The sequence below is a fragment of the Idiotropiscis lumnitzeri genome, chromosome 16 (assembly GCF_059441095.1).
Source record: "Idiotropiscis lumnitzeri isolate Australia: NSW breed Sydney's pygmy pipehorse chromosome 16, RoL_Ilum_1.0, whole genome shotgun sequence".
NCBI lineage: Eukaryota > Metazoa > Chordata > Actinopteri > Syngnathiformes > Syngnathidae > Idiotropiscis > Idiotropiscis lumnitzeri.
In genome coordinates, this window is record NC_142406.1 from 11,460,924 (window position 1) to 11,482,821 (window position 21,898).

A 21,898-nucleotide genomic window follows, 5' to 3' on the forward strand; every position below is an offset into this window, starting at 1 on the left:
CCCCCTCTCGCCGCTCGCTCGGCATCTCATTTGCTTTTTTTCATGCGCTCCCCTCACGGCCCCTCCTCTGCCCCCGCCGGCCGTCGCTGTCGGAATGCGGCGACGCTCAACCACGTGGCTGCCATATTGAATATTCACTTAATGACATAGGTGGAAAGACTGCGGACAGTTTGTACTCAAATAAAGTTCCGCGTACGCTTTAAACTAGAAAACAACAAAAACAAGACCGTTAGAATAATTATTGACAGATACAACTAAGAAACGTTCCTGAGCGATGCTGACTCGCCCCTCGTGTCGAACGTCAGTGGCTGTTCCTCATTCACGCCTCGAAGTGCGTCAGCTCCTCTCATCACATACTCGTTTTGACTTTCTTATCTGTTTCTTCCATTCAAAAACGGTGTTAATGTTAAATCCAAAGTGATGCAACATCCTCCTTTACAGGGTCGTGTTTGTCATTGCGGTGGTTTACAAATAAACAAGATGGACGAGACTCGCTTCCACTGCCTCTGCTTAAAAGTGTGGAACTGCCAATGTGAAGTAAAAAAAAAAAAAAAATGAAAGTATTAAATGAGTTAATTGAACTGCCTTCCTTCCAATAGACTTCAGTGCTGCCCAGCATGTTGTGGCACATTGAGGTACGACACTGAAGGTACCAAACCTAGAATTTAGATATGCTTGGATAGTGTAGAAAAACATTAAAAAAAAAAATATATATATAGATATATAGATATATAGATATATAGATATATATATATCGAACAGATCTGCAATATTGGTGGCGCGAGAGATGAACCGCGGTATAGCAGGTTCTCCCTGTATTCCTCTACCCGCTTTACATCACTGATTCGACCCCCACCTTAATTTCTTCGCCACCACGACCAAAGGCGACGCTTCATCATGCAGAAATCCAATTCTGCCGGCTCATTGGCCAGCGGCCGCGGACGGATTGGCGAGAAGCGGGAGCGCGGCGACCAATTAGAACAGGGGTGGCGAAGGTGGGTGACGGACCAGATTGCAGAGCGAGAGACGGACGCTCGCATGGCCACCGACCAATTAGGAGGCAGGAGGAATATCTCCATGCGCGCTACACTGAAAGGAATTCTGTTACTCACGCCTTAAAAAAATGGAGCTGCATACTTCACTGCAGCCATTTCACGCCCCCCTCCCCCCTGAACCGGCCCACCCGCCTTTTGGGTGCAGTGTGGTCTTGTTCTCGCCACGTTTAATGCCGTGTGAACTGTGTTGATGTGGCCTCTGGGGCCGTTGCATCAAGGAGCTTCATGGCCGCACGTTCATCGCACCAACATTTCGCTGCAAAGGGCGCCACTCTCGGAGGCTTGATTAGAATCTGCAGTTTTGACAGCCTTGGAGCAATTAGTGAAGAATGTTTCGCGCCGCTACCAAATAGGATCTCATGCAAATGTCTTGGTGAAGCAGCATGTGGTTCATAGAGCGAGGTTCTTCTTGCACTCTGTGTTCCAGTTGTGTAAGGGTTAGTACCTTGTATAAAAATTTTTAAAAAAAAACACTTTTCCATATCGTGGTTCTCTTTTCAGCCACTTTTTTTTTTCATTGGAAGACTCTGATTAGTGAAAAAGCCAATCATTACCATTAACGAGGCAAATTAGCGTAGCGCACATTGAAGTTGCCCCGCGTGTTGGCATTGAGGTCACGTCATTATCTCCACTCTTTAACGGCATATTTAAACCAGGGAGATGCTTGTGAAGTCCACGAGCGGGATATTGAATCTGGAAATCTGGAGGAAAAAAAAAAAAAATCCCTTCCAGCAACAGAGAGCGAGAGAACCAAGGAGCAAGTGAGCTTTCAATCTCTCCCCGAGGGTGAACTCAAGTTTGAAATATTCTTACACAGTTCTGTGCGAGCATCAAAGATGTGCTCATTATTAGACCATCCCCCCCCCCCCGCTCCCTCCCCCGAGTGACCATCAGCTTCCTCCTTCTCGGGTTTCCTCTTCTTGTCTCTCTATGGTCTCACATGAAACAGAAGGTATCGGGTGAATAATTCCCGATCAGAGTCTTGCTCGCTTTGTGCTTCTCCCCACCTTGATGCATTCATGAACTCTTCGGAGCGGTCCAATTCCCAAAAGATTTGATTCAATGATAATGTTACATTGCTTTATTGTTGTGGAGGTATCATGCCAAGTGTTTTTTTTTTTCCAGCCATGGGTCATAAGATAATTCAAAATTCAAATTTGAGTTGTAGCATTGTGTTTCTTGTTTGCCGCAGGTCATCCAAATTAACTTTGAAGAGTTCGACCTGGAGATCGCCTACGACACGCTGACCATCGGCGATGGAGGAGAGGTGGGGGACCCGACCACCATCCTGCAGGTGTAAGTACTATCGCTTAATATCCCGCTCGGGAAACGGCGTTCCGAGCGGCGATGATCGTCTCAGTATCTGTGGTGGAAGTGAGCCTTTTCTTTCCAATTGGAATTAAAAGTCATGTCTTTGGTGTGTCGCAGTCTGTCGGGCAGCTTCGTCCCCGACCTGATCGTTAGCATGACCCACCAGATGTGGCTCCACTTGCAGTCGGACGAGAGCGTCGGATCCATTGGCTTTAAGATCAACTACAAAGGCGAGTATGCGTGCTAGCAAGGCGACAACATAAAATTGTACACAAATGTACGTCAACACATGCAGACAAAAGTACAAGTACACGTTCTTCATGTAGGTTACCGTTCAAGTTTGCAAATGACCTGTCCCGATTTTCCTTCAAATTTCATTCTTTTGTTTTGTTCCTGCTTCCCTCTATCTGATTCTCTGCGTTTTTTTCCCTCCCCTTGTTTCCACTCATCTATTATTAACGCCAAGTTCACCCACCTGGCAACACTTGGTCCCCTCTGCCAGCTGCGAGGCACACACACGTATCACACACACACACACACACTCGCACGTTCCTCCCCCCCGCTATAGATTTGAGGCAGCGCTGCAACATTATTGACATAAAATTTGCATTAAAGATTCAGTGAGTTTGTGCCTGGACTATGAACACACCCATTTGTCATTCGGGCTGAACAGTCCATACGTAGATTTTGAAATATGGATCCATTCCTCAGTTCATATTTAGCTCCTTCGCGACTTTACATTTGCATCCTATATTACACCCGCGAGACGTATCTATGAATGTAGGCATGCATGAATTTGCATTTTGGGATTCGGGCAGCCTTAATAGCATAAAAAAGTACAAATAAAGCCATCAACTATTATATTTGGCATGAGGTGATAACGCGTATTACTCTTTGAATTGCATTGCAATATCTTGGACAGATAAATATCGAATATGACTACACCGTAATTCTTGTTCCTCTATCTCCGGAGTCTTAATTCCGTCTCATCTGTGTGTTTTACGTTCTTCATCTGCTATTTCACAGCTTTTCAAATGTAATTTCTTTTATTAGCACCACATATGTCTTTTCAAGGGTTATGGCGACTGTCCTCTTATAAGGTGGGCAGTCTTTTTCTTTTTATGAACATAGTATTCATATTTTTGACCATCGTGTGCCGATTCAGGGTTGAAATTTGACCAATTGTTGCAAGCAGTGGAATCAAGGTATAAATGTAAAGATTTTTCTAATTTCCTCCCATATTCCAAAAATATGCACGGTAGGTTGTTAGTCTCCAATCTGGCGCATCCAACAACAATGTGGCTCTGCTTGGCTTCGATTTGACGTGATCATGTTTTCCTGCTCTTCGGCCATGGCTTAAAAGTAGCTCTCGATCTTGGGCTGGCGAAATCATAGTCCGAGAACGTGTTGTGCAAATTAGCTGACTTGTGATGTCACAATATGGCAAAATTCAGAACGGCTCGCTGACAGGGAGACTTTTAGCAAGAGGCAACTCACTAAAGATTTCCTTTATCAAGTTCATTTTACATTTAATGCTTGGGCGGGCACTCTATAGGAACCAATCGTGTAACTCCCAAAGTCCCCTTTAAGGAAGATTTAGGTAGCTCAACGTTATTGCTGACTTGTCCAAACTAATAAAAACGATGCCCCGTAGTATCATTTTAATAACAAGGAGGATCGGTCTGTGAGAGACCAACCAGATCTAATTTAATTTGGCACTCGATGTCTAATTTGGAGGACGACAAATATTTTATGAGCATTGTTGAGCTCATTAGGAGTCACTTGTCACTCGTGAAACGCACACAAGCAAAAAAAAAAAAAAACGTACTTATGCGAATGCTTTTGGGTCCTTCAGGCCCCCCCAAAAGTGCCGTAGCGAAAGTCCCTAATTATGAGTATCTTAAGAATCATGCTTGGTGGACAGCAAGCGATGCTGAAATATGACTTTATAAAAGATGAAGTCATGGCCTCACTATAAATTTTTCTTATATTACGGTGGATAAGGCTCCCGTTAGGCTTCCGTGTTTGTGCTGTCGAGGTAACCTGCGAAGGGCGAATGCTTACTTCACAAAAGCGTCAACAGGATATAATTTTTCGCTCATGAATTATTGACCTGTGGTAATAAATTAACAGGAAACAACAATTTTCCTGCTACTGAATACCACGTTGGCTTCTTATGCTTCTCTCTGCTATCAATTTTGGCCTGTGTTGCACCTCCCCCCGCTGACATTTTTTTCTTCCATGTTAATGAAAGCATTAGCTTGTAAGGCCATCATTCCAACACTAGCTTGTGTTACCGCTGTGGTGCTAATAACATCATGTTACGCTTATGCTAACATTAGCTCATATTTCAATAGCATTTCACTCATTCAATCCCAGCCGTTATCACGAGAGCAAACAACTGATTTTTTTTTTTCTGGATTTTGACTGATTTTGCAAGGCATACAGGATATTGTGTTGTAAAGATAAAAACATGAGGCTATGATGCAAAAAAAAAACAAAAAACGTAAAGACGTATAAATACGTCTTCGGGAGGCACAGTCTACAATTTTGAAAATGTATATATACGTCCTATGGATTGAATGAGTTGAGAAACAAACTCAAATTAGCGTGGCAATTTTATTGTTGCTAGAACATTCTTTTCAGAGATCGAAAATAAATCTCAAATTGTATAACATTGGCGCAGGGGAGAAAAATCACAGGAATCCTTCGAGGGCAGTCCACATGCCGCCGAAGATGTCCGACTGAAGTCTACTAGGTCGTCGGGGAGAAAGCGAGCCTCCAGCGCCGGAGAGTAAAAGCATATTTCTCGCCTGGTGACATTTTCGGATCAAAGAAAAGACCCCAATTATTACACGCGGTCCCGACATCCAATTTAAGCAGGGCTTTTCAGGTCTCACACCAGCCACGGATAAAACAAACACATTTTTTTTTGCACTTCACAGCAAATAGAGGTGACCATATTTGTATTATTTTTTTTATGGATTTAATTTTTACAATTTTACCTGCAGGCGACATTGTCGGAATGATCCCTGTTCTCACAGCTCTGCAAAAATGTAATCTGAAAACTAGACTATCAAATTGGAAGACAATAGTTTTAAATGTATCTCTCCGGTATCTGACTGTCGTCGTCTCACCTGTCTTGATGATCTAGTATGACCTCCAAAATCGGAAACAAGAAAGGAATGTACAAAGTTAGCAGTAGTCTCTTTCACGCAGTCCCGTATAAAAGATCAAACACAGGAGAAGTGAGTGTTGGGTGTTAAATTTCGAATCCAGCCAAAGCCATTCATCATTTAAAATCAAACTTCCGTCCCACCTCGGTTATTTATTATTTATTCTGCACAAGTAAAAAAATTCCCATGTTTGGCGCTGTTGATACAAGACTGAAGCATAAAACATAGCGTAGGTAAATGAGAGATTTTCATAGTACACATAAAAGTGGCTATTCCCTGTAAATGTTTTAATCATTGTTTGACTTAATCTCTTAATGCATTCTGGCCTTTGTTTGCCGCGTGTGAAAAGCACAGAAACGGGTAAAAAAAAAACGGGCCGTTTATTGCCGGGAGGAAAAGCTCAGAGCGCGCAGGTAGGCGATGCGTTTGGCCAAATCGATTCTACAATGCTCACAAAAGCAGTCTGCACATTTTTTTTATTTATTTTTTTTACGCTTGTGTCCTCCCTTTGCCCAAATCTCATTATCCAACCAAAATCGATTATCTTCCCTCTTGGATCTTTAAGTGCCATTTTATCCTGGCACGTATTGCATGTTTGGTTCGAGCGAACCATTCGGCCCGGCGTGATGTAATATTATGAGTGGCGAGTGGCTGGTGCAATCCCCAGACGCGTTGTTGGGGGAAAATGCGCGTACAGTACATGCACGTCGTAAAAGCGCCTTGTTCCACGCGCGCGCACACCCCCCCCCCACACACACACACAATGGGTGTGTTGCGCTGTCGAAATATTCCTACAAAAGTCATTTGTTCTCGGTTCTTGTGCGTTGGCCGTTGTGATTGGTGGAGTCGGCGCCGCTCATAAAGATGGTGTCATGACGGAAATTAATGCAATACATCACAAAACACACACACACACAAAAGTGAACATACAGCAAAAACGCATCGTCCCCCCCCCCCCTCCCGTCCTGTAAATAATCGTGAAAGTGGGAATGGCGCTTCAGAAGAACGCCATTCCCTCAAATGCCATCCGCCGACTTTTTAAAAAAAAGACTGATGGCGACACGGTGGCATTTCACGGGGACTCAAACGGGGATCCGTCTAACCTTATCGCCAGACGACCGACGTTAATTCCTTTTGAAACGCTGCGCGGGATGTGATGGATTCGAACCTGGAGTCGTTCATCTGACGCAGCAAACGAGGCCGCCATTCTTTACGTGCCGGGAGAGCCACGCCATTTAATGTGACGTGCGCATACGCCGCAGGCTGGTCGCGGTTGCTATTTTTGCCTCGCAGTCGAGAGGAGGCAGGTTTGCGTGTCAGCTCGGCCCGCATTCACAAAAACATCTCACAATTGATGGAAATACGTCGCAGTGTCGTGGCTCGGAAATCTGCCACATAGTCTAGCTCGGGGGTGTGCAAACTATGACCCCGGGGGCCGTTTGTGGCCCGCCCGCTGTTTTTAGAGGCCTGTGGCATGTACAAAAAAATAAAATCGTCATCATGACCAGTAATGCATTTTAAATGGAATTTAATTAAATTGCCGCATCAACCTTAACAGAAAGCTTTGACATCGCTTTTTTTTTAAAGTAACAAAAACTTGTAATTGCTTGCCGATTGATTGGTTGTAGCGCAATTAAAAAAATCAAATAAAGTTAGCCCTTCCGTCCTTTTACTTTTTTGTTTATATGAATTTGGATATAAAAGTTTGGGCACCGCTGGTCTTGAGGTTGTGGGTTTGAATCTTTGTCTGAATCGTCGGATACTTTGGGCTTCCTTCTTCCTCTGATCCATTTCAACAATTGTATGTTTTTCATTTCTTTCCCCCCATGACAACTCTCTCAGATCCTGAGAGTAAGCCAATCCCCCAGCAAATGTATCTCATGTTGTGATTGCTTCATAGTCTACAAACAATTTGACGAGTGCTCCTAGCCAGCATTATAAATTTGCCCCCATACATTAGTTGAGGAGTTAACAAGAAAATGACGAAAATCTGCTCCGTTTTTATGGAGCCTGTATCGTCCGCTTTATTGGATTTAGCAATGACTTTGGTCTATGTTGCTTTTGGCACCAACATTGCATTTTTTTCTCACTCCTTGATCATGTCCATTTAGGTGTCTCCTTTTTTTTTTTTAACTCAAAAGAAGTGTTATTCCTGGCAGAGGTTACGTTTCGCACACCAACGCGCACTGTTTTTAACAAGCGGCCTGATCGCTTACCTGTGCGAAAGGCGACTAACTGTGAGTCACACTCAAAGCGCTATCCCAACACCGCGTCTTCACGAATGTGAGGTGTGCCACCTCGTTAAAAAGAAAAAGTGACGGGGCGGCAGATCCTTTAGGTTATTGTTTTTTGTTTTTTTTTGGGCTTCTTTGAGCAGGTCACCTGAGAGGAGCAAAATCCACAAACGCCTCAACCCTTCTCTTCTCCCCACTGGTTTGTTTGTGTTTGTGTGTGACTCCCACAGCGATGTCCCAAAAGATTTTTAAAGGAGACATGCAGTATGTATCTCCCGTTCACCGTTTCAAACTGTTTCCAGATATTTTGGGCTAAAAACCCAGAGGGTCGACAATTATACCAACCTTTTTACAGACACTTTTGTCCTGCTGAAATTAATAATTTCAAGGGGGCTGTGAGACTGTACCTCCCTGCATATACTGCTGCCAATCCTGACTCTCGCTTTTGTTACCATGGCGACTGGGGAAAAAAACCTTGAATAGAGCGTTGTCTACTTCAGTGTGAAAAGAAACAAGTGCCCCTAAAGACGACAGTAGCATTTTCACTCGTGCTTCTCCGTGGTCACGTGTCGTACAGTCACTCGAAAGTGGCTCTGGATCTTCACCCACGTTGCTGACGGAGAAAATCGGTCTGTTAACCCAACGGATCCGATTACAGTTGGATCACATTTTCAGATTCAATTTCCACAATATGTGCCCTCTCAAAATTGAAACACTAAGTGGTTGTAATTCAAGAATGTCAACAATCTCTGCAGAAATAGACAAAGAGAGCTGCGGTGATCCCGGGACGCCTCTCTATGGAATAAGGGAAGGCGACAGCTTCCTGAATGGCGGCATCCTGCGGTTTGAGTGCCAGTTTGGGTTCGAACTGATCGGGGAGAAAAGCATCTCCTGCCAGGACAACAACCAGTGGTCGGCGAACATCCCTATATGCATTTGTGAGTATTCCGCAACTCTTGCCGTCTGCTGCAATGCTGATAACATTCACTCTGTCCAGTCGCCATGGTGACGGAGTTTACCACGGCCTGGGGCAGATGACGACCGGCAATGATGTGGATATGAATATTTAACAGGAAGCTGCTTTGTGTCTTCCCCACCTCACCTCCGCAAAGTCCCCTGCATGTCCAACTTCACAGCTCCTTCTGGAACCGTCCTCTCGCCCGACTACCCGGAAGGCTACGGCAACAACATGAACTGCGTCTGGCTCATCCAGTCGGAGCCGGGCTCACGTATCCACTTGGCCTTCAATGATTTCGACCTGGAGGCGCCCTACGACGCGCTCACGGTGAAGGACGGAGAGACGGGCGACGCCGCCGTCGTCGGCAGGTTCTCGGGCGCCGAGAGTCCCTCGCACATGACGTCCAACACCAACACGTTGAGGCTGGAGTTCCAAGCGGACCACTCCATGTCGGGGAGAGGCTTTAACATCACCTATAGTAGTATGTCATGGTTCTTCTCCCTTTTTAAAAATGTGTATTACATTGAACCGACCTGCTGCTAATGATTTCAATTCTGGACGGATGGTGTTGATGCTTTATGATCATATCAGTTTGCTGCTATATTGTGGGACCTTTTGAGGCGGGTATCAATTGTTTGTTTGCTTGCTGGTGGGTTCTGGATACAACTCCAATCCATCATTGGCAGTCCGTCTTTGATTACACAGAGGGAGGCAAGTTTTTATTACCTTTGCAAAGATAACCACAGGGCATTGAAACTAAATCTAATTAAAATCAGAAGCTGCCAAACCAGGTCCAAAAAGTAAAATAACTGAAAAGCATGACCCAAACTTTACAGCCTAGTTTTTGTTTTTGTGGAGTAACTGTTCTGTAATATGTCAAAAACTGTTGATTTCTACTCTCTGTTCTCAGCACAAAAATATGAGAAACTGCCACGAGTAACTTTCTGGCTGTCATGGCTCTGATGTGATGTTGTTTCGTCTACTTTCAGCTTAGAAACATGAGTGTAGCATTTGATTATTTCCGGCCGCTGCACTCGTCATTTTCTTCGCCTTTTCGGGACTGTTTCAGATTCGGGACTGGACCGGCTTGTAATACGATGAAGTGGACCATATGCCCTAAGGCGGGCACGCTTGCATGAATTTTATCAGCGGCCCGATTTGCTTTGCTGGAGTCCACCCGAGCAAAGCGAGTAGGCATCTGAGCAAAATCCTAAAAAGGACGATAGCTGGAATATGGAACAGACAGATTACAAGGGGACATATTTTTCAAGGCCAACGCTTCCGAGTCATGAAGCCGAATTTAATCAAAGTGAAGATGCCTGTAAAATATGAATTTTATACGATTTAATTACATTCCAGACCACAGTCCAATAACTATCCGTGTCCTCTTATAACTTTTCACCCCTAAAGCTTTCGGTCACAACGAGTGCCCGGACCCTGGCATTCCAATCAACGCCCGGCGCTTCGGAGACAGCTTCCAGCTGGGCAGCTCCATTTCCGTGGTGTGCGAAGATGGCTTTATCAAAACCCAAGGAACCGAGACCATCTCCTGCCAGCTGGAGAGAGGAAAGGTCATGTGGAGCGGGCCCATCCCCAAATGTGAAGGTAAAATGTTGACTTAGAATTGCTTGCCCTTAAGAGAGTTTTTCTCATCAACTCAGGGCGAAAATGGACAGCTATTTAAAAAAATATTAATTGGAAAGGGACGTGAGCTTCTGAGTGTTCTGAACTCCTGTTTCCATATGTTTGTGGACGCCTACACAGAGGTCGACTTTGACTGACGCCATGTGAAGTTCTTTAGCCAGCAACAAACAAATAATAATTATAGGTTTGAAAGATTAATTTAAATGAAAATAAATTTGAAAAAAATTCATGTTTGAATTGTATACTGTATATATATATATATATATATATATATATAACACATCCTTTATTTATGATTCATGGCAAAATGTAGCAATTGTCATGAGGTTTAAGAAGTGTTCCATTTTGCATGATCTAACAGATGTGAGTATCTATTATTAAAATGCCTTTTTTTTTAGGATTTCATACAAAATGCACTCTAATTAGTATTTTTTTTTTAGGTTGCTTGATTCGTTTTTTGATTTATTTTCATTTATTTAACAATGATAACTGCATGGAATTTTGATGGAGCTATTTTTTTGTTTTTGCGGCTTGTGAAGGGTTTCCTGGCAGCTATTTTGGCCTGATCTAAAGCTGTCCGAAAAATAGTAAAAACCTATACTGCATAAATGTGGACTATTGCAAATAAAATCAATGTCAAAGCATTTTCCCAGCTCACCTGCTCTCTGAAGCTGCGCCATGATTGGTCCTTACCTGAGCCCTGAGCCTCTGTGATGTCATTTTAAGTCGACAGTGACAAAATGGCCGCTCGCTGATATGTACAAAAACAGGATGGATTTTTCTGCTTAACTCATATTCCACCAACGCAATATTAACCAGAATGCCGCCTTTCGACTTGTGGGACTTCATTGAAGATATTCTTGTAAAGAATTTTTTTTTTTTTTTGCCAGCACTTAAACTAATGTATTGTAGTCATTGAATATGAGCGTTCCGTGTTGCTGACTAATGTCCAGTTTGTGTTTGCCTTTTAACTGAGTACGTTTGTGTGTCTTCCTCAATTGCATAACTGATTTGAAAATGTGAGGCTGCAAAGCGAGCAGTTTGGGTGAAGTCGCTAGCTGCGGGCGACGCCGAGATGGATATTTGGATTTGGGCTTTAGTCAGATTGGGTCCATCCGTCATGCGCTCCCCCAGCATGAGTTAGTGTTACGAAACAAAGCAACTCCGCCACTATCCATCTGCTGCCTCGCTGCCACTCGGGTGGGTGGGTTGTTCTGTTCAAATCCAGGAGAGGCTGCGTGGAAATCTGTCCAGCACCGGAGGGATCAGAATGAGCTTCTTTCTTTCCACTGTGGCGTCTAACAGTTGGGAGCATGTCGGCTGGCGGCTGGGATGACCTCACAATTCATGGCCATTGTCCCTTTTCCCCTTCCAGCTCCATGCGGTGGACACTATTCGGCTCCCAATGGAGTGATTCTGTCCCCGGGGTGGCCCGGTTATTATAAAGATTCCCTCAGCTGCGAGTGGGTGATCGAATCAGAACCCGGGCGATCCATCAAAGTCACCTTTGACAGGTGGGTGGCGTAAAACACTTCTGTGTATGAACCTTACCATCAATCAACGAAAACAATGTGCTCCTTTGAAAACAGTAAATATTGATGACAATAATCTTTAGTTTAAAAGTTGCCTTATTATACCTTAAACCAATGTGGCCCCCGACTCACAACTGTGCCGTGGCCCACACTGTAAGTATTCTGGGAGGGATCCCTTTTCACTTCACTGGTCCACAAATTAAATATTTGCTTCTAATAATTAGTGCTGTCAAGCAATTACATTTTTAAACTATTTAAAAGCAAAAAGAAAATAAAAAATTGTAATTAATTGCGATTAATCACATTTTTTTTGGCTACTATTTTTTCTGAGGCTTTTATCAGGAATTTACTTGAATAATATATTTTAATTATTGTAAAATCACCAAACATGAAGTGTGTGATCCTTCAATATGATCTAAACTGAGTCATCTTCACAGAAATATTTTTTAGAAACAATTCTCAAAATGTATTTAGTTGTAAGCACCACACTCCAACAGTGTTGGTTTGCAAGGCTCCGTGGTAACTTAAGAAAGATGTTTTGTTCTGAGATCATGTGCTAAAGATGTACAGCTAATTTGGAATTTGGCTTTCTAAATTATGTAAATTAGTGTTTGAAAAAAATAAAACTGAGTTAACTGAGTTCATTTAATCGCATTAATTTTTAAAAAAAATTTATTTTGAGTTAACGCTTTAATTTTGATGGCCCTCGGGCTAAGTTATGACTTAAATTCTATATGACATCGCCAGGTCGCTGTGCTAACCACGAGCACACCGTGTTGCTCTACTCCTCTTTAATGTGATGCAAATAATTGCGTGAAAATCGCATATACCCAAATACCCTTGTCAAAAGTCCATGGCGCCACTCTAAATCTTTCCCCGCAGATTTCAGACAGAACTGGGTTACGACTTCCTGGAGATCCACGACGGCCCCAACCTCCTGTCTCCGCTGGTGGGCTCCTTCAACGGCACCCAGGTGCCGCAGTTCCTGTTTAGCAGCACCAACTTCCTCTACCTGCTCTTCACCACCGACAACAGCCGCTCCAATGCCGGCTTCAAGATTTTATATGAGAGTACGTGTGGAAATACAGTGTAGTATTCGTGTTAAATGTGTGCGTTTAAGATGCGTGGCTCGGTTAGGCGGCGTGTGACATCTGTGTCCCAGGATTTATTTTGTGTTCCAGGCGTTACGGTGGACAGCTACTCGTGCCTGGACCCCGGCATCCCCGTCAACGGGATCCGCTATGGTCAGGACTTCTCCATCGGGTCCACAGTGTCGTTCGGCTGCGATTCGGGCTACAGGCTGAGCCACGAGGAGCCCCTGGTGTGCGAGAAGAACCACTGGTGGAGCCACGCTTTGCCCACTTGCGACGGTAAGGAACAAAACAACGCTTCCAGTACAAGAAGTTGTCGAGCGTGAATATATCAACAGAATTAGTTTCTTTTAATCATCTTGGAAGCTGAGGCAAACAAACACACACGTAGAGACATTTGAAGTTTGATACGCAACCTGTACAACACGCCGCACTCCCAAGTTCATTTTCATGATGATTTGATGCGCCGCGACCCTCGTAAACTTTGCATAACGTGTAAACGAGTTCACTTTCATCCGGTTTCTTTGTCGCACACCTCGGTAAACTTTCAATACTTCTGCACGCCGCACACCCAATAAACTTTCACTGTTTCTAAGCGTCACATCTGTGTCGTAAAGTTTCAATATGTCTCTACAAGACGGAGTTAGCAAACGTTCCGTTTCCGCACGTAACACGAATCTTATAAGCTTTTGTGTCCATCTCCTTGTAGCATTTAATGTTTCAAGCACGTCATGAATACATTGTCAATATATTGCTACGTTCCACACCGAGTTAATTTTCGGTTCGTTCTCCCCGCACTTCGGTAAACTTTGTGATTCTGCGCATCACAGCTGAAGTAAACTTTCAGTGTTCATACGTTTCAGACCCCAAAATAATATTTTTATGTCGCACCCCTATTCTATTGAAATGAAAACCTCTCAACTTTTCTTTGCTCTGACCACCAATACGCTTTTAATGTTTCTGTCTTGCACCACAACCAAACTTAATCTAAGTTTCTCTGCCGCATACTCTGCGTAAGCCTTCATTACGTTTCTCCATCGAGCACCCTTAGTAAGCATTTAATGTGCTTCATTGTGTTTTCACACTTCTAATTAATGTCCAATGTTTTTTTTTTTATTACGTGCTGCACTCGAGTAAACATTTCCAGTAATATGTTTCATTGTGGCGAAGCTCTAATGATTTTTCACATTTTTTTTTTTATGTGCCGCACCTCTAGTAAAATTTTAATATAGTGCTGCTTGGCACCCATAGTAAAGTTGCAAAGTTTGTGTCGCACCACTCCTAAGTTTCTATGCACCGTGAGTCCAATTTCAGTGTCTTTCTACATTGAGCTCCGATATTAACTCAATTAATCCCAGAAATTTTCACGAGAGGAAACCCCTCAATTCCAGCGTTTTTCTGTATTTTGACTGATTTTGCGAGGCCAACAGAATGTGTTCTAATGCTATAAAAACACGGAGCTATGACACAAAAAAACAAAACAAAAAAAAGACTAAGACGTATAAATACGTCTTTGGGAGGCGGGGACTACATTTTTGAAAACATAAATGTATGTTTTATGGATTGAATGAGTTAATCGCTACCAGCTCAGGAAAAATGAGGAATTGTTTAGTGTTTCTATATTACACGTTAGTGTACATTTTTTTCACTGCAATTTTAAATATAGTGCGCGGATTCGCACACGCAGAAAATTTCTAAGAATTTCAAAATAGGCAGACCCCAATGGCAGGAAAAATTTTGTGTTGAATCTGAAAAGAAAATTCTTGAAAATAGGGCAATTTTGAATACAATTGCAAACAATAGAAAACTAGAGTTGTCACAAACACGTTTTTTTTTTTTTTCTGTTGTAATGACTAAAAATCAGGCAAATTCCTGAAGCCTTGTTTGAAAAGCATGTCTTTAAAGCTCCCTCGCACGTTCCGTGCAAGCTGATTGATGCAATAAGACTCTTTGTCTCGATGTGACGCTAATGCGACATTGAAGTTTGTTTTTTTTGGTTGTTTTTTTTCGACCGAGAAAAGAAAGTGAGGACAGACATCGTAAGTGACAGCAGATATTGAAGCCCAACCGGCGGGAAAAGAAAAAGAAAAAAAAAAAACAGAAGACAATCAGAATCCAAATTTCTTACCCAGCTCGGCATTCAATATTCAGAGCTTTCTGGCAGCAAAGTATAAATAAGTAATGTTCCAGTGCAATGCGCGCGTGTGAGCTAGTGTCGGAGCACAAGTGTCGAGTCTGTGCCTTTTTTGCGCAACTGGACTCATCCTCACAACCAGCTCCAACTTGATATTTTTAAACAGAAAAAAAAAAATACTGGATTGAGTCGGTAGACGCTGCGGCTTTCTTGCAGTCTGAGCGCGTTTTCAATATCCTGGTCCGATTGTTTGCGCCTCTCCCATCCGTATGGCTTTGATAGTCTATGACCCTCCACAAGGTCCTTCTTGCAACCACTACTTCCCGACCTTATGGCGCAGCTGAGATGGCGGCCAAACTTCTCTGCCGGCATTGCAGTTTTTGAGGCTAATGGTATTTCCGCTGGGGCTTTATTGCGACGGCAATGATGAGGCGACTTGTCCGACTGTAAGACGGAGCAACTGGAGCGAGGCGCAATGGAGCCGCGGCCCATATGCCGCATTAGTATGCATAATGTGAGCAACACATTTTTTTCGGAAGCCCCTACCCTCGTTTCAACTCAGGAGCGCCACTCAATGCATAACAATGTGCGTGGCTCAATGCCCGTGAGGTCACCTGGGGGTCATACTGCCTCATAAAATTCATAAATAAAATCACTTTGCCTTGAAGTCGACATAAAATGGCTTATAACCAGTAATGACATGTAACAACTGCATTGTTACCCTACACATTTTCCAGCTATTTGTACTTGACTACGGTATTTATTTCACAGTAGATCGGAAATATACGACTACACTTGTAGTAAATATCATAAATAATGAAAATATTTGTGTTATGCGCCGAGTGAACTTTTCGTTCTGCTATTTGTCTCATTTTTAGTCATTTATTTAATTTTTTTTACATTTCCCGTTTCTGAGCCTTGCACTTTTCTTAAAAATGCAACTTCTTTTTTATATGTATCACACCACTCGGAAACTTTCCGTAGTTCAATGTGCCACAGCCCAAATTAAGTTTCCATATGTTCTTTCATGTCAGTAATTAAAATAAAGGCCTTGTCCCAATAGATTCCTCATCGCATTTATAGTTGAGTAAATAAACATCCTTTACCCATGAAAATGTGGCGTATGCCAGCTGTCTTATCAATAAATATGCGGCAACTCGTGCATGTGTCTCGCATATGTGCAGCTCTGTGTGGCGGTGACATCCGAGGCCCCTGGGGCACCATCCTGAGTCCCGGCTACCCCGACAGCTACCCGTCATCTCTCAACTGCACCTGGACGGTGGAAGTCAGCCACGGCAAAGGCAAGAGTCAAAAGTGTTTTGCATACGCCACAGACAACACAAAACCGAAAACTTTACGGTCGTGTCTCCGTGCGGCCGACAGGCGTCCAGTTTCAGTTCAACTCGTTCCACCTGGAGGACCAGCATGACTACTTGCTGGTCACGGAGAACGGAAGTTTCCTCCAACCCCTGGCTCGCTTGACCGGCAATGAGTTGCCTAGCAACATCAACGCCGGTCTCTATGGCAACTTCAAAGCCCAATTACGATTCATCTCGGACTTCTCCATTTCCTACGAGGGCTTCAACATAACGTTCACCGGTAAAGTATCTCTCTCGATTCCGTTTCAGCGCTTTTGCATTGTACGAATCTCTCGCTAAAGTATGTCAAGTCATCCGTAGCTTGCTGCCGTTGGGGATTTGTGGATTTGGATGAAATTTCAGGATGAATAAAGACGAGTGATATTCGGAACAATGAAAGGAAATTAGAGACTTTTCCCACCACTTAACTAATGATCTCTCACAGCACAAATGAAAATGCCACAAATGCGAAATGAAAATGCCACAAAGTAGCTGCCTTTATATCGAGCTTTTTGCCAGACAGAAAGAAGCAACAAAAGAAAAGTACCGGTACAGAATAAAATTCAATCATGGAGCCAAAGAAAGGCAGTACTTGATAGCACAGAGTGTGACGCCTCAAAAGAATCCTAATGACCCAACTTCTGGCGTTTGAATGGCGGGGGTTACCCGCTGAAGCCTGGTACGTATCATACGTACGCCATTCGGTACTTTCGCAGAAAATCATTGTGGATTGATTCAAAGTTAACACTTTGTAGGACTTCCAGGAAAAATGCATCATGGAATCCGAATGATACAATTGAATAGCCCACAGCGGCCTTTATGGTTGATTAAAAAAAAAAAAACATTTTACAATGGGACACAGCTACTGAGAGCTAAAAATACACTTCCTCGCCGCAACACAGCTGCTTATCCTGCTGTTGCGAGCCCGTGTTGGAGGTAAAACATCATTTCAGAAAAATAGAGGTCTGACTCAGAGTGCCTTCAAGCAAGCTATGCATCATAAGCGACTTGGATGCGATATGGCAACCCAAATATGTTAAAACTTTGGCTCGCAGTTGAGGAAAAAAATGAAAGTCCGTAGATGGATTTAAAATATACAAAGGAAACAAAAGGGATGGCTGATTGGAGAGTCTGGCAGTACACATGGCCAGATGTCTTATTAGAGAGTGATCCATTTAAATTTTGGAGACCATACGAGTCCATACGAACTGCAACCTCCAGGGAGAGGAAGATTTAGGTCCGTGTGAAACTATTTATCGGCTCTGAATCAACTAAATCAACATGAGGACCGTTTGAGAAAGTCATTAGTTTAGGGATGAAAACCAAGCAACAAAAGCAAACTTAACTCAACTCATCTTTATTTATATCACTTTCAAAAAAAAAATCAATCAAAGTGCTGTACTTGGAGGGAAAAGCAGACAGAAAAACAAGGAAAGGTTAACAGTAAATTAATAACTTAAAAACAGTGAAAACCATAAAAGACTAAAAAATAAAATCCAGTCTGCGGAGTCAAAAGCCATAAAATATTTTTTTTTAAATCATCTTAAAATGAACCATAAAGGCCAGAATTTGATGTATGTGCTGCAAGCGAGCAGCAGCATTTTTGACCACCTGGAGATGTTCGAATGACGGCTGGCTGACTTCAAAAACTGCACGACTGTAATCCACGTGAGATGTAAAGAAGGAATGAGATTACGGTTTCTAAATTCTGACGATAAAGGTGGCTCTTTCCATTAGCCAGCTGCCTAAAATGAAAAAAAAAATAAGCAACATTTAAAACCCAAGTTCGCGACTGGTTTTGGATAAAACGCCAGAGGGCCCAAGTCAACACGTTGGGACGAACAAGGGCCACATGGAGCAAACACCAGAACTTCAGTTTTTTTGTGCATTGAAATTCAGTGCCATCCAGGCCTCCAGTCTGGATAAAAGTGGCCTAAAGGAGAAAGTGTCCTTTTTTTGCTCAGCGGGATATAGTTCTGACTGTTATCTACGTCGTTTTAAAAGGAAATACCATGCTTTCTTAAGATGGAACCCATCGAGAGCAAATACAACGAAAGCAGCAGGGCCCCCGAAATTGCACCCTGTGGAACACCCTGCCACTTTGGGACAGAGCAACCAAAGCAGAGCAAACATAAAATGTCCTGTGGGATGCAGTTTTGTAAGCGACCCGTCGCGTGAATGGTCGTCATGAGGACCAGCCGGAGTGAGTGCTGCTCGGTATCACAGCCTCGCACTGCACGCTTAACTCTACAATCTCAATTTTTAAAACCTGTTGGACTATACCGTCAAATTCTCCGTTTTTTAAGTCCAAAAACCTGGTCGTCAGACGTCAGGCCAAAACACGTTGCAAAAACGTGGATTGGTGACAGAAGTGGGATCCGTCCATCCGTTTTCCGACACTGTTTGTAGTCATTAAGGTCGTGAGTAAACTGGAGCCTATCCCAGGTAACTTTGGAAGAGAGGCGGGGTACACCTTTGACTGGTCGCCAGCCAACTGCAGAAGTGCGATCCAAATGCAGTCTAATTAGGTCCAGAGTGACTTCTCACAGCACATTGGAATATCGCACGCATGAATTATGTGGCTTGATGTTGTCATTTTGAAAACTTTTGAAAATCAGCGTATGTTAACACAATCTAATTTAAAAATAAAAAATAAAAGCTTTCTTCTTGTTGAATTTCTGTCTGCTCTCTGGGAACATGTCCTGCCTTCCAGATGGCATCGACTGAATGTCAGAATGTCCCCTCACTTGTGGTGTCACAAGACATGTGACTTGCCTTTTGCTCGCACGTTCTCAGATGGCGATTCGCTGATATTTTCTTAATTCTACTCAACAGTATTCCTCCGCCAGATATTGCGATTAGCTTTCTGCAAACACATTACGTGGCAGATTTGATTGGTGTAGAGGATCTCCACTTCTCTATTGTGGAAATCCCTGCTACTGTTAGGAAATCTGAAATATATCATATATAATAAAAATATATTAACGTCACATCAGGCCTTGCCTCTTAATGGCGCATTCACATTTTCACCTACTTCGACAATCCTCTGTGAAAAACCTGAATTCCATTCCGTGTTTTTCCACAGAGTACACGCTGGAGCCTTGCGAGGATCCCGGGACGCCGCGCTTCGGTCGTCGAAACGGTTACAGCTTCGGTATCGGTGACACACTGTCGTTCTCCTGCAATATGGGCTACCGCCTGGAGGGGGCGCCGGAGTTGATCTGCCTGGGCGGCGGCCGAAGGATGTGGAGCTCGCCGCTGCCGAGATGCGTTGGTAAGTTATTAAAAATTTGTTTTCCATATCACATAATTTGCTGGTAAAGGCTCACTCATTCCAAGCGAGCCGCGTAATTTTGTTTTTCGATAATCTGACTCCACTTAGCCATGGCGCCGCTATTAAGCGTGACAAGATTTTGAAGCGCATTAGCATTAGTCTGAACGCTCGGTGCATTCACACAAGGGCTCGCTATATTTGATTGAACTGATTCAACTGCGCGATTTTCCGCAACCATGCGCTTACCAGCGCAAGTGCACCGTTTAGTGTAAAATCGAAAAAGAAAAAAAAAAAACGACTCGTGTTACAGCTTGGTGTGATTTGTGCGAGGCGGCCGACCGTTTGCAGGCACACATCGCTTGGCTTTGGGCAGTTCATGGAGCAAACCAAAACATGCAGCTTTAATGGGCTCCTACAAAAAAGTAAGATGCTCTTCATAGTGCGTTAAGGTTGAGACTTTTGACTTTGCGAGTGCAGCAGACGTCTCTACATCACTCGACATCTATTTTAATGAAGTAAAAGAGTCTGTTCTCGACGGATTTCCTGGACAGAATCCAATGTGCGGGATTCTTTTTGTACGCCTCCGCAGCAGCGTCGGAGCCTGTTTGCTTTTTTTTTTTTTTTTTTTTTTTTTTGGCCGGATTCCGCAATTGCGTTGAACCTCGGGACCCAATCAGGGAGATGTCTATTGGTAGGGATTACAGCGCTTGCTCTCGGAGCAAACACTGCGGATGTTGGCTGTAGATCAGTGAAGATACTCTGGCAATGCACACACTCGGAAAGCTGTCTTGGAGATGAAGCTTTAAAAAAAAAATAAAAATACAAATCTCGGCCCTGCCTCGACAAGGGATCAGCATAATGGGAGTGTGTGTTTACACATAACAAGTACCTGCAACTTATAAGTGTGAAAGCGCTAAACAACGCATATATCTTACTGAATTGGCTCTAGTTTACCACAAAAAAACACACAGAATATGTCTGTCTTTTTGAAGCTTATGGATATGGACAAAACTTTGCATTGCCACCTGAAACTACGCCCGGTCGTGTTTCAACTGAAATCGGATATTTCCCAAAATGGTAATGAACAGCAAATCACAAAATGTTTGAAAAAAAAAAAAAAAACACAAAATGGTTAATATCAATGGAATAGAATTTACTAAATAGCTGCTAATGACAAAAAAAAAATCACAAAATGGTCCATATAGTGAAATACAATTAAAATGTTCACAAATAGTGTACAGCAAAAATAACAAAGTAAAATTCCGATAGGGAAAAAAAGTCACAAAAAAGCAAATAATAAAAAGAAAATATCTCGATCACATAATGGCAAAAAATTCCATATACTAACAAAATAAAACAACTGGAGAATGGTCCCAAATAAAATATTTGGTTGGTGAACAACAACGAAAAGCAAAATGGTCGATGAGAAATTCAATGAAATGGGGGATTACTAATGAAAGAACGTTTCACTAAATAAACGATCAACGGAGGAAATGGCAGATATAAATGAAAGTCATTGCAAAATAATAATTTTGATGATTCGCCTTCGTCGCTGTATTATTATCGATGAAGCATTCTCCCAGAAAGTTTCATAAAATCCAAAAGACAACAGCGTCATTTTGTTGGTGCTTTGCCGCGGCAGTTTGCGGCGATGGCTGATGCAAAGTGACGGCATTGCGTGCCGCTTTTCGTCCGCCGTGCAGCGTTTGTGTTGCTATATTTAGTTCCTGTTGCATCTCTGCGTGGCCACAGTCAAATAATCACACCTCTGATGCAGCGTTGATAATTTTCCACTCTTTTTTGTTGTTGATTTTTCCCGAGCGTTTTAGTAAAGTTGAATAGCATCAACTGGATCCATTATTTTTGCGGCTGGTTAAATAAGAGAATGCTGTGGATTTGCCTTGCTTGTCCGTTCCAAGTAGGTCAAACGGAGGGAAGTGGTGCGTTTTTCGACAGCATTAAAAGTTCCACTGGCTCCTTCTTTCCCCTCTTTTGTTCCCTGCAATTTTCCACACATTATCTTTTATTTTGTTGGGAAGGAAGGGGGGTGGTGGATAAATGGGAACGAAAAGGGGAAAAAAGTGAGAGTGATTGAAATAGGTGAGGCTAAAGTTGCATTATTCATAAAGAG

The 21,898-nt window shown here is 43.0% G+C and overlaps 1 protein-coding gene across 1 annotated transcript in view; it reads left to right on the forward strand.

Annotated features, from left to right (window-relative positions):
• Positions 1 to 21,898, forward strand: part of csmd3b (CUB and Sushi multiple domains 3b) — a 203,645-nt gene that overhangs the window by 132,153 nt on the left and 49,594 nt on the right. The window contains 11 exon segments of the mRNA XM_088318195.1: positions 2,248 to 2,351; positions 2,484 to 2,596; positions 8,532 to 8,714; positions 8,889 to 9,215; positions 10,145 to 10,339; positions 11,754 to 11,892; positions 12,793 to 12,980; positions 13,092 to 13,280; positions 16,320 to 16,436; positions 16,519 to 16,734; positions 19,579 to 19,767. Of these exon segments, the coding sequence (XP_088174321.1) occupies positions 2,248 to 2,351; positions 2,484 to 2,596; positions 8,532 to 8,714; positions 8,889 to 9,215; positions 10,145 to 10,339; positions 11,754 to 11,892; positions 12,793 to 12,980; positions 13,092 to 13,280; positions 16,320 to 16,436; positions 16,519 to 16,734; positions 19,579 to 19,767 (1,960 nt within the window).